We start from the raw sequence: 13,128 nt of genomic DNA on the forward strand, positions 1-13,128 counted from the left end.
TCATGTCAATGCTTCGAATGTATTCACCTTATAATATGAAAAACTTGCACTTATTACTTTGGACGTGTTTGTGACACGTTCAAAAGATCTGCGGGTAAAATTTACCCTTTCAGTGTGATTTTCTAGTCATAGACAACTGCCTTGTTATCTGTTTTCAGCTTTGTGCTTCACGTGAAAATTGGATGGCGTGCAAACTGCAATATAAGCTGAAACAGTGCAATTGAAACTAGGACAAAAAGAAAGACACATATCATGGGATAAGCGCTATCCTGTGTTACATGTATTTGTTTCATTGCTTTTCACAGCCCTATTTCAGTTCTGTTATTTTAGCTTATATTGAAGACTAACCAAACAGCCCTCATGATGATGGTATATTGCAAATTACACTTCACACTTGTGCACAGGAAATTTTGTAGAAGTACATTATGAATGCTGGCAGTATATATAGTATATTATATTTTTTATGTCGGTTTTTAAATGTACATGATATAAAATGCATTGGTCAGTCAACACTTTATTCTTGAAGAATTTCCATCTTTCAAACCTGGCCTCAGGTATGTCTGGTGAAATACAGGTTATGTGATACATGTTCTGACATCGGACACTTTGGCCTAAAGTGGATACTGACCAAAGCTTTCTTTTGAATGACAATGACCTTGCACTGTCCATAGGCCAGTTCTCACTTTTGCTTGTCGTACTGTTTTACCCAAACATCCAGAGAGTCTGTGCCTTACTGGACACTACTGAACTCGACTAATTCTAGAGAAAAGTGTTGGACTAGTGGTTTCTTACTGCAGCTTTCAGACGCTATAACTGATGCTAAAGGGTACAGGATCAAACAGATTGTTAGGTCCACTGTCCCTTTCTTCTTCTTTCTGCTTTTCGTTATGTTTTTGCATCATTAGCACAGATCACAGCATGAAATGCAAATAAATTAAGATTCAGTGTGTGTTGTTTTCTTGGCAGTAGTTGCATGCCAGATTTTTGTAATTTTTCCCTGACATATTCGGTCTCCGCGGGTGTATTTGTGCTGATGTGTGTTATTAAATGGAAGAATTGTTTTAGAACACACAATACTATAACAGAGGCTAGATATTCCAGTTTTTAGTAGATCCATTCTTCTAGTCTTTAATGTTTTGCTGATCGCAAGTGTATCTGTCAAGCATCATTAGTAAAAAAAAAATATGCCTACATCTTGCTTTTGGTGTTCCATGTGGTGTAGCGGGATGCAGGTAGAAGGAAAAAAGCTGCCATTGAAGTTGATTGCAGTTCGAAATTTCTTGCACTATGTTTTTTTTCATTGTTGTGTTTTGTTGAACTCAAGTGCTACTGATGTCTTGTAAGAAAATGGCTTGGCTTAGAAGCTATTATATTTTTTGGCTCAGTGCTGGGTCACGCTACAGGTCTTGGTGACAATAGTCCAATTTCATAAGGGCAGTGATTCAGGAATGGCTACATGCTGAAATTCTTCTGCTTGGTAAAGAATCTCAAGCATTGTAATTAATATTGAGCCATCCAATGTGGCATCTTTCATTAGATAATTATGTAGACATAGACATACAGGCAGATAGGTCATCCCAAGACACCTCCTATTGCAGTACCACTGTCTGTCATGCTGACTGTAATCGATTGTGATTTCTTAGCAATCTTTGCATTCTGGTGCATCTGCCATGCACTCAGGTGTGTGAATCACGTGTACATTACATTGACATTTCTATTGAATAAAAGTTGTGTCTGTTAAAATAAGCATTTGTGGCGACCATATTGCTTTCATATTTCTTGAATAACTGACTTAAAATGTTTGATCACAGGCACAAAAACTCAGAGAGTAATTAACATTGCCTTCTCCCAGCAGTTATAGATAGGTTGGCATAGAATCGTTTGTGATTAGCACTTTCTGTGTTAGTTTTGGTGCCATGTGGTGCCTTGATGGTGCCTTGTTTTGTCACTTTTTATCTTTGCTTTCCTGTGTTGTTGGGTGGGCCTCGACTTACGGGCTAGAGCTCTTTGCTAGTGCTAGAAATAATTTTTGTTTGATTGATAGGCACTTCAGTTTTGAAAGCTGTGAGCTGTTGACATGAAGTTCTGTCATGTTATCACTAGTGAAGCCAAGTTAAATTGAATTTAAAATTTTAATGCAAATATCTCCTTGTTGTTCGGCATCAATTTGTAGGTTTACGCCTGCCAGCATGTGCGTGAATGTGCTTTCGGATGTGTGGGAGGTCATGTTATTGCTGTTTGTGAACCCAATTTTTTCAGCAAGTTGTACAAAAATGCACAATAATGTACAGAAAAGGTGAAAGAAGGTGGAAAGAACATGCTATGAAAATGAGCAATCTTTTATGCTTTACCACTACACACATTAATCAGTCTAACTATTACTCAATTGTTAGGCACCTTTCAATGCAACAAAAAAGGGGGGGAGAGGGCACGATAAATTGGTGTGAATGTCCTTGTGTGTTTATTGCACTACATTTCTACATGTAATAAAATATAAATCGTCTGCATTCATTTTTTTTATTGCTCCCTCTCCCTATTAGCTCAGTCGGGGCATTTAAATGTGAAATAAATTATGTTTGCTGATGCTCTTATGCAATAAAAAATGAGTCTTTTGGAATCGTTTAATGTTTTGTAATGTCAAAAGTTGCGTGGGCTTTCAGCACATTTCACTCCTTAAGTGAAACCGTTTTGTAAACACTAAATGTTGTTCAAGTTGATGGCTTTTCTTTTTCTAGTTCTTGCATCATGTGCTACACAGTGCTGATCATAATTGCCAAGAATTGCTTGTTTCAATTTTGCAACTTTGTGCGCATTTTTTTTTTTCGTATTTGACACCAAATTAAATTTATGATGATGTGAGTGAGAGTTACAAGGACATGCAATTCAATTTATGCTCAATGTGTGCTTTGTCCTCTTTTGTGTGAGCACTACGAAAATGTGTTAGTATCCAAGTTGGCCAGCACAATTTGAAAGTTAAGTAGCTTATATATATATACATATATATATATTTTGGTAGCCATGAATGTAAAGTGAATATGAACCTACCACCAAGGATGACACATTTGCCCTCATGGTGTTACAGATATTTGTCTCCGTGATGGTGATATGTTCTGAGGTTGGTATTGGGTTCTTGTTTTTGCATACAGCTCTGCAAATGGTCTCTGGCACATTTGGGTGACTGCAAGCATTGATAATAATAATTCACCCACCACTATGCCATGGACGCATCATGAAAGAGACACATATGACGAAGTGCTGAATTCCAACTGATGTTTAACGAAACATACAAATCAAAACAGAACTAGGTAATCTTGTCATATGTACAGGGTCCTGAATATTTCGCTGCGCGTGTTCAAAAAAACTTTTTGCACTCACCGCTGCACTGTTCTTGCTCAAATTTTGCAGAACAATCGCATTTTGGTGTTGACTTCGTTTACTATAACACTTGGCACAGTTAATTGCCTAATTTTTAAGGAAAAAGGGTAAATTTACCTGCGTTTATGGGGATCCGAGCTGCTGCTGCAACGATCCCAAGCATAAACTTGTCTCACCGCCTGCCGTCATCTGCAGAAAGCAGCATTTCAGGGACGGCTGCCTGGTGTTGCCCACTCTTGGACCACGGGGCAGCCCTCTCTGAAACGCTGCTTTCTGCATTTGACGACAGGCGGCGACACAAGTTTATGCTTGCACCGTCATGGCCTTAGCTCGTATCCCCATAAATGCAGGCAAATTTGCACTTTTTCCTTAAACACCAGGCAATCAATAACTGTGCCAAGTGTTATACCAAACGAAGTCGACACCAAAATGCAATTGTTTTGCGAAATTTGAGCAAGAACAGTGCAGGGGTGAGTGCAAAAACTTTTTTTGAACATGCGCAGCGAAATACTCAGGACCCTGTATGTTGTCAAGGCACTTGTGTGAGGTACAAAACTGCTTTATCAGATAAAAACATGGATGTAAGTGTAGATGCAGTATTTCTCAGAATGAATTCACCTTTCTTCAATAGTTTGTGTGCAATTGTGTCTATTGAAGTAATGTAGTGGTTTAGTCCTTAATCTTTATATACAGTCATGAGCAGCAGTACTAGTGACAGCATCTTATGACACTGATCACAAACCAATTAGACCCTGCGGTCTATTTTCTTATTACAGTCTTACGAAGTAGGCTTTACATGAATTAATGAACAGTTGTTTGTAATGCGTATTTAAGATTCTGTTAGACTGTTAAGTGTAGCACAATGTTCAAAACCTGTGTATATTTGTCGACACAAAGGCGGAAAGGTTTGTGTGAATGTGTGGCTAGTGTTCATGCCAGCTTTTGACAGTGATCTCTGTGCTGTTACAGATGTGTCCATCACTTCTAGAAAACGTACAAGAAGTTGTGTACTTCGGGGCATTGCCAGGAATGGAGCTCACCAGCATCTTCGAAAGCATCAACTTGTTTGTTCTGTTACTCGACACAACAGTTTCATTTTTAGTGTTGTGTCATTCTAATGGTGACGCAAGTGTACTGGCTGCCACCTCTGCTTGGCTAGTTTGCAACAAGTGAAATTGCAAATTGCTGCCCTGTCCTTCTAAGGAAATTACGTAAATGAAAGAAAAAAAAGTGGTTTTATGGCAGAAGAAGTCATCGAGGTGTGTGCAAATCCAAGCAACTCGTACGTCAAAGACTATAGAATAGTTCTCACACCCTTTGTCTTTGGAACTAACAACCCAAAATCTACTTAAGTTTTTGCAGGCACTCCATTACGTCTGATACAAGAACAGCAGAGGTATTTTCATAGGCATTGCTATATCTCAGCTTAATGCTTCTATACTTTTCCTTACACATGCGACACGTGCTCTTGCATATTGCATAGGCTCTGCTCCGTTCTATGCTTCATCTGGTGAAACTCATTCATTACACCCAATGTGTATTTAGGTGTTTCACTATATTCAAATTACTCTGTTTAATTTGATTCAAATAGAAACAGTGCTAAGGATACAAACAAATAGAAGGCACATGGAAAAAAAAATAAGTAAATGTGCATTTAACTTTGTCCACGTCCTTAGTGCTGGTTCCGCCTGAAAATGAATAACCAACTAGCCTAAGCTTTCGCATATAACTTGACATTTTGTGCACCCTAAAGAATCACCCAAAATCTACACAAAGTTTAGGAAATGCTTGACTGTATGCAATGCAGCTTCATTTTCTTCAATGTGCCCAAGCTATTTCAGGAGCAATAAAGGATTATATGGAGTGATTAAATTTGAAACTGCAAGCATGAGATGATGTAGGCTGAACCTGGATTGATGGTGAAACTGGAGATTGCTGGGAGAGGCTCTCAACCTGATTTGGACCTAATAGGCTGATGAGAATGATACAAGACATTGTAGAATGTGCAGATTTACAATGCGTCAATGTGAGATGCATATACTACTCAAAAACATCAATGAATGGGTGTATATCTATAAAATTGTGTTTGTGAACAAGGTATGCATGTGGGAGCCAGTACATCTTTTAGATCTTCTTATGAACATTGTTTTCGTTGGCGTCTCTTTTTTTTTTCATGAAGGGCTCCAGGCAGTCTACCAGATATTTGTTGTCATAAAGGTACAAAACCTTGTGAAGTTCACAGTACAGCATATAGTGTGGAGGTTCCTGCATTACAAAAAGAATAGTGGACTGGTGTGTTTTAGATTCATTCAACTCGGAGAGAGCAAAAAAAATTTAGTTAAATTGCAGAGTCAGAAAGAGCATTGTGTACTATAAATTTCTACAATGAAATATGCCAGCTGCTGCTTTGGTATGAGAAGTGAACATAGAGGCGATTGCATATGTGCTTGAAATGTATATTAATGCATTGTAGTTGCTGTTACCTTTAAGAACATTCTCATACCATCACCCATAACATGTGCATTTCACATTAGTACATTGCTGGCCAAACAGTTACATGTCCACATTTCATTTGTGCCAAATTGATGAATATTTTACTTAAGAAAAGAGAACTAATAAAATAACATTATGTAAAAGGCTGCATGCAACGTGCACCAAAGTCGGACTACAGAAGGAATGATTAGTGCCTCATATTTATGAAACTTTGGAAGCTCAGTGATTGGTGCAATAAGTTCAGTTTGCCTTCTAATTCACTCTGTCAACCTGGTGCATGTTGCCTTCACGTAATTTTTCAATTGTTCCTTCAACAATGGCTTGGAAGAATAGCAAATACATTCTGTTTTGAAAGTTGGGTTGTTCATAAAGTTTGAACTGGGAGCTGGCAACGTTGCAGGACAGCGGGCTCCACCGACCAAACCTAGATATGTAGCAATTCAGCTTGATTGCCAGGTGTAGCATCCTTGTTCCATCTATTGTGCAATATCTCGTTAGCATTGCCCTTTTTGTGCTTTCCGTGACTTCGCAGGCTCCTTTCCATCATGGTCTCAACAGTTGTCCCGGTCGCTTGTGTCAGTGCGTGGCCGTGTGCGATCCTGCCGGCTGTGTGCCTACGTGACCACAGCCAGCTCGAGTATGACCACGCACCTGCGTACCCATACGGGCGAGCGCCCCTTTCGGTGCCACCTGTGCCCGAGCGCATTTGCCCAGAGCGCCAACCTCAAGCGACACGTGCGCACCCACACAGGCGAGCGCCCCTTCTCCTGCGTGTACTGCGATGCATCCTTTTCGCAGAAGTCGGACCTCTTCAGTCACATGCGCCTGCACACAGGAGAGAAGCCATACAGGTGAGGGGCACACATTTTTTCAATGTATTTTTCGGGTAGGTTGGTCGATCAATCAATTTTTTGGTGGTGGTAGGTGTGTTTACAAACTTCAGTAGTGCATTGTGGCTCTCTCAGCCAAAGTGTCTTTTTGTATTCCCTGGGGTGGAATTTCAGGGGCCACAGCTCTGGCATACTGCAGTCGCAATCACCTGCTGCCAGTTAAGCGCAGTGTACTCTGTACATGCTGGTGCATCGTTTAACCCTTTCGAATGAGTGTTGCCAGAAAAATATTCTTTTTTGTCGAGTTTCGTTTTTGAGTACACAGTTTCCGGCTAAATGTATTTGGCCAACACTGAATGATAAGCAGCAAACATTATTTGTTGGGTTAGAGCGGACACAGAGGAGGAGGAAGAACTTTAGTGTGTGACTCGCTTTCTTTTGAAGGCATGGTCAGAGGAGAAAGACCAATGCAAAATCGATGGCTGCTGTGGTATCATACAGGTAACGTAGTAGAAGAAATGCGTTGAACACCTCTGTTGGACATCTTACAAGAACTGTCTGTGCAAGTTCCACACAAAGCAATAGGTGACTTGGGGCAAAGCGCGCTTATATTGTTCTACCTGTGGCAGGGAAAAAGGGAGGTGGGGTATTGTTTAATGTCCACTAAGTAGACTGTTCATTTCAGTGCACACTGATTAAGTAGGACTTGAAGCTTGCAAGGCACGTGCCAATAGTCAGTGCCAGCTCTCAAGCTTCATTCATACACTTTGCGCTGAAATGGACAGTCCGCTTAGTGGACGTTTACAGAATGCTCCCTCTGGGTGTTACCCACAGGCAACCAACCTATTTCTGAAAAAGTGTCTTCAAAATATTTATTTTCATTGAGTATTCTTATTGTCAGTGTTTCGCACATTTCACTGAAAAATAAACACTACCTTGAAGTATTTTCATGTTTCATTCTTAAAGAATTGAGCAGATTTTATTCTGTGGCAAAAAGTTTGAGTACTGCAGTTTTGACAGGGCATTAGTGAAACCCAAGCACTGGTCAGCACTTGCACTCCAAGGCAACAATACATGCAAGTGGGCATTGGGATCAGTGGTGTCCTATGTGCATAACGTTTAAGCTGCTAAGGGCCATCTTCTGACTTGAGATGCAACATTCTCTGTGTTTCATTAAAGAGTTTTCTCCCTCTTTCTGACTTAAGATGGTGTAATGGTGCTGTCTCTGGTCAAAATCAGCTGCCAAGATACTTGGAAATGCCGAGTGGTGAACACGACCTGAGGCGTGTCAGTGTACTGGTGTCATGAGGTGCATATGGATTGAGGACGAGTTAAGTTTCTCAAAGGTTTACTGGAAAGTACACAAGAATCAGTGAGGTTTCCATAAGGCAACATGCCACAGCTGTTTAGGCTGCACTGTGCATCCCCACAGTGATGCGACAGTCACGCAGCACTGTGCCAGCCTGTATCATAGTTTTGCAAATCATCATTTCTTTTTTTTCAACATCAGTTACATCATCAAGAAATTCAATAAAAGCATGTAAACCCATTTCATGCAAGTACAAGCAGTATTCAGCTGAAATTAGGCATTGGCTAGCTGTTAGACAGCTGTGTAATATATACCCCATTTACCCTAATATCACTCACACTTCACTTTCATGATCAGAACAACCTGAATCAGTATCTAGATCAACAAGAAACGTGTTTATTTAGTTATCCGAGTGTGTGCAGGCACCTCATGCCTTTAGCCAAAGTTTTGAGCCAAAGCTCTAACACCATCGGAACACCAGTTTTTTCTTCCTCCATGTCACGTTTGAAGGAAAGGCGCAAGGAAGGCTCCGACTGGCTGGCACCCACACACTCAATCTCTCTGCGTCTTTGGCTAGGCAGAAGAAACATGAAAGTCCAGGCTGCCGCTCAGGCACCCCGAGATTTTAACTTTTGCCTGTGCTCTCTTCATAGTAAGCAGAACCCGCTGCTCACCAGCTTCAGGTATTCCAGTCTAAAATGCATGCATTTGGGCATGGAATAATTTGAATAAGACGACTTTGTTTTAACGATAGGGTTTACTGTTTACATTTGCAGAAGCAGCTGCTGCGTTGTTGCCTTCATAGATGTATTTTTACCTCACTTTGACTTAATCGCATTTACTTCCCTTTTGCATTGGGAGAATTTGCTAGTTTGGATGGGCTAAAAGCACATGGCTGATTCAGAATGGATACAGGTAACACTCATGTAAGCAGCATGTACAAAAACGAGGGCAGTATCATGGTACTACCCTTGTTCAGGTGATACCCTCTATGCAATACATGAAACAAGGGGGTATTATGATAGGAATTGGAATGGTAACTAGATGATTACATCGGTAATGGCCAATCATAGAAAGCATTTAAGTTTTGTGAGCTTGGGCTGACATCTGCGTACCATATATTGATTGCATAAATCAGTATTGATAACCTAACATTTGAACACACATAATGAATGAATAAAGGGAAAATCAGACATCCACCCGTTCGTAGCAATTGCTACAAAGGAAACCCAAGTACCAGAGGAGAAAGGTGATGCATAATGAATGTTCATGTGTGTTTTTAGAAGTGAATGGTTATCACAAGGTAGCCTCTGACCTGAGAATACCTTTGTTACATCCAATATTCACTATCAGCATATATTCTTTACATGCTCTTATCAGCGAGAAACATTTTAAATATATTTGTTATATAGGTATTCATTATATCGAGGTTCAGGTCTATTAAAAATATTTAGTTTTCACAAAAGGACAAAGTCACGTCATCTTTGAGAAGGAAAGTTGTTAGTGCTTTGTGTAGACGTCAGTGCTTGACGTCAACGTTTTGGTATTAGTCTAATGCTGTCGACATAACTATTCATGCAGATGTAGTCGGTGCTTTCGACTGTTCCGAACCCAGTCCCAACGTGCCAGCCACTTCAAAGAGTGCAAGGGTGTGCCCACCAGGGCTCCACAACTGCATGCACAGCTTCAGCGAAGTCGACAGCCAGGGCCACAGCCGAAGCCACAGCCACAGCCGCCAGAGCTAGCAGGGCAAGCCCTTTCCGATGACCTACTACCGCAGGCGTGCTCACCACAATCTGCGGACCAGGACTCTCCACAGTTAGAGCCAGTGTCGCCACCACTGTCCCTCCTTTCGCTGTTGCCAACATTGTAGCAGCTGCATTGTCCATTATGGAGCGCTTATATCAGCAGGCTTAGGCAGGGCGCATCACCCCTGCATTGTTTTCGGTGATGTAGTATACACAGACAATTAACATTTCTGTTGCTTTTTTCACTTTTTTCCTTTTTCACGCTACCATTCCGGTGAGTTGGCTTGTACAAAGCATTAGCTCCGAGTGCCCAAATGGAACAGAGCTGAAATACAGAAAGAAAGTTCTTCGAATTGTGCTTATATATTGTTTTATGCCAAATAGCTGACAAATGGCATTTTTTTACTTTACGGTGTTTATGGCTCTGCCTTAGCGTATGGTGCAGGCTGTTGTGTCAACAGTAACAAAATGCTGTTTGCAAGACGTTTCTTCTTAGGATGTGTTAGTCTGCTTTGAGGAAATAGGTGCGAAAGACGCTGTAGGAAGAAAATGTGGAATGTGAACTAGTTCAACGCTTTGTTAAGTCACTACATATTTGCCATGCAAATCGCTTGGAATGCAGCAGCCTCATCGTACTATTTACATGTTTAAGGGGAGATGCTACTTGGAGAAAAAAAATCTTTATTAAAAAATGGTCTGCCAGTTTTTGTTGTGGTGGCATCAGGTGACGGCTCGAAGTCCTTGGACTAGGGCGGCATCTTTGGCTTGCCAGACGGCCCAGAACTGGTCTTCCAACTCCGAACTTTTGAGAGCCGCCCCCCAGCGACAGCGACGGAGAAGGTACCCGGCAGCCCCCGCAGCTGGGGCCGCATCAGGAAGAAGCAAGCTGGAGGCTTACTGTACTCTGGTAACAAACGCGGTTATGGACGCGTCGCAAACGGAGGTGATGTTTCAGTACCACTGTTGCCGGCACATTGCTAGAGCATGTGTTGCAGCGTAGCTCTCTGTCCGCGAGCCTTACATGCATCAGTTGGGTATAAACCCGGGTAGCAGTGATGTAAGACAGCGGGGCCGGGTAGGTGTGGATTTGGAGCAAGTGTCAGGTTACGGCCTTGTTCCTGTTTAATTTATCATGCGGTGGCGGAAATGTACGTCTTTTGAGTCTGTAGTATTGGGTTAGGTCTCTGAACATGGTCAGGCGATCGCCCCACGCCCGTTGTGATCCTTGTTGCTGCATTTGTGTCGTAGTGTCCCGATCTAGCAAATTCGATGCCCCGCTCTCGGGGGCGGAGGCGGTGGCTGCATAATCTGCAGCAGCGCGACGCGGGAGACCTCGAGTCGCGGCATGGGTCACCTCATTGCCCGCGAGTGGTACGTTTTCGTGTGCTGGGGTCCAGAATAGGAAGACAGTCGAATTTTGGGGTTGCGAGGGTGATGCCAAGTCGCCGTCGTCACAAACTTGGAGTATGCAGGCCACTTTCCGCAAAACACGGCCACACGCGAAGCCGTAGATTACCGTCTGTGAGTTGCTGATCATGATCGCAGCGTTTGACACCATGGCGAGTACTAGGGCTATCACGGCTTAAGGCGAAATCCTTAAGTGGCTCATAGCCTCGTTGGTCTGGAAAAAGCGGCGTGCAGTACAGAAAGTCATGTGAGCTTGTCTCGCGCAGACGCGTGCTTGTGCTACTGCTCTCGCATTCATCGTCGTCTTCTTCTGCAGCTGGCTGTGACGCCACTCACTATCCCAAAATAAGGCAAAGTTCAATAATATAGATTTAATTCACGCACTTGAACCCACGACCTTTGGCATTAATTAGGGTGAAGTTAATTAAGGCAGTGTCAGTTAAGGCACTCGAACCCCCTTTGATGGAAAAAACAAGTATGTAATAAGAAGTAACAATACATCTGAATTAGAATGGCATGCAATTTAATGAATGCCACTAGAGCGCACAGGATTTCACCTTCACCCTCTTTGGTGTATGCTAATGTGATCGTCAAATTTTATTTGTAGAAGAGATTAGAAAATACTGCTATTCATACAGTTCTTTTTATGTAGATTTCAAATTTATCATTAGCTTTTTAGCTGCTATTTTTCTTTAGTTAGGTCCTACACAACTGCAATATATATTAATCTTTGGAGGCACTTTCTTGGGTATAAAATTTTCACAAACGCATTATGCTGTAGCTTACTTAGCTCATTGTAAACCGTAAACAGCATGTACAATTACTGAAACTATGCAAAAAAAGTTTAGGATACCTAACATTTTTTTTTCACAATTCCATGAAATATAACCTTGTACTTTTGTAACTACTGCCGAGAGATATTGAAATTTTAAGTAGATATCAGCATTCTGCATATGTTAAGGAGAATTTATGCCAAATTTCTTTAGTATGGGACAATTATAAGTGCACAAGGTTATTCTGATATGTTTGTGAAAACAATTAGTTGAAGCGTACTAATGTTCTTTTGCATGGTTAAACTTTGGATCGATAGTTTGGATAGATATCGGCACTTTGCAGTCTACAAAGAGCTAAATAAGCTACAGCATCATGCTTTTTGTGAAAAAGCATTACGCAAGGAAGTGCCTCCAAAGATAACTATACTTTGCACTTGTGTTGTACACAACTAGAAAAATGCAGCAGCTACAGAAAAACTAACAACATTTGAAATCTTCATAAAGATATCTATGAATGGCAGTATTTTCAAATCTCTAGTACAAATAATAATAATAATACATATATTGTTTTTCCTGAGTAGCATCTCCGCTTAAGTTATCACATGTTGAAATCTACCTCTAGCTTTTGTAGTTGTGTGATGGTCATTGTTGTGTTAGTGTGTTAACATGTCGAGATGGTAGATGATGTAGAGAAAAACAACACCTTTTATACAAGTCTTCCATGTATGTGTGCTTTGGGGAAAAGGAGAGAATTGCTGCTGTTTACGATTATTGAAGATAGCGTCCACAGGTCACTTGTTGCACTGTATTTGTAACTTCACTACAGCACACTCTGACATTCATTTGGCCTTGCTGTATTACTGTATGTATAAGAGCTGTATTTAAATGGGAGAAGTAAGCAAGCTTATGCTTCAAGCAGGTGCCTTATGCACTCTGGCATGGTCACAACCATTTGCATTACAAGACGTATACTTTCACAACTGATCGCACAACTCTCTGTTGAATAAAACAATGCCTTGGAGTAGCAGCTGCACTACAGGAGTCCTGCAATAAGGCCCTGTGAGAGACCTGTCATTTAGGTAGTGGTTGTAAAACACCTCGTAGCATCACTTCGGCTGGGTGACGACTGGACAGGTGATAAGGTGAACGAAAGGTACACAATCTGAGAGGATGTAGTTTACCTTGTTGGTATT

The 13,128-nt window shown here is 41.3% G+C and overlaps 2 protein-coding genes across 6 annotated transcripts in view; one reads left to right on the forward strand and one right to left on the reverse strand.

The window, feature by feature from the left end:
- Positions 1-10,457, forward strand: part of LOC135912319 (zinc finger protein 84-like) — a 58,157-nt gene extending 47,700 nt beyond the window's left edge. For all 5 annotated transcript variants that reach the window (XM_070540724.1, XM_070540723.1, XM_070540725.1 and 2 more), the window contains 2 exons: positions 6,401-6,719; positions 9,589-10,457. In XM_070540724.1, coding sequence (XP_070396825.1) covers positions 6,401-6,719; positions 9,589-9,594 — 325 coding nt within the window. In that variant the 3' untranslated portion in view covers positions 9,595-10,457. The remainder of the gene's footprint in view (positions 1-6,400; positions 6,720-9,588) is intronic.
- LOC135912314 (zinc finger protein 596-like) overlaps positions 6,585-13,128 on the reverse strand; it is an 83,933-nt gene continuing 77,389 nt past the window's right edge. The window contains exon 6 of the mRNA XM_070540739.1: positions 6,585-6,693. The gene's annotated coding sequence lies outside the window, so the exon portion shown is untranslated. The remainder of the gene's footprint in view (positions 6,694-13,128) is intronic.

Source organism: Dermacentor albipictus, chromosome 6 (genome assembly GCF_038994185.2).
Source record: "Dermacentor albipictus isolate Rhodes 1998 colony chromosome 6, USDA_Dalb.pri_finalv2, whole genome shotgun sequence".
NCBI classification, from domain to species: domain Eukaryota; kingdom Metazoa; phylum Arthropoda; class Arachnida; order Ixodida; family Ixodidae; genus Dermacentor; species Dermacentor albipictus.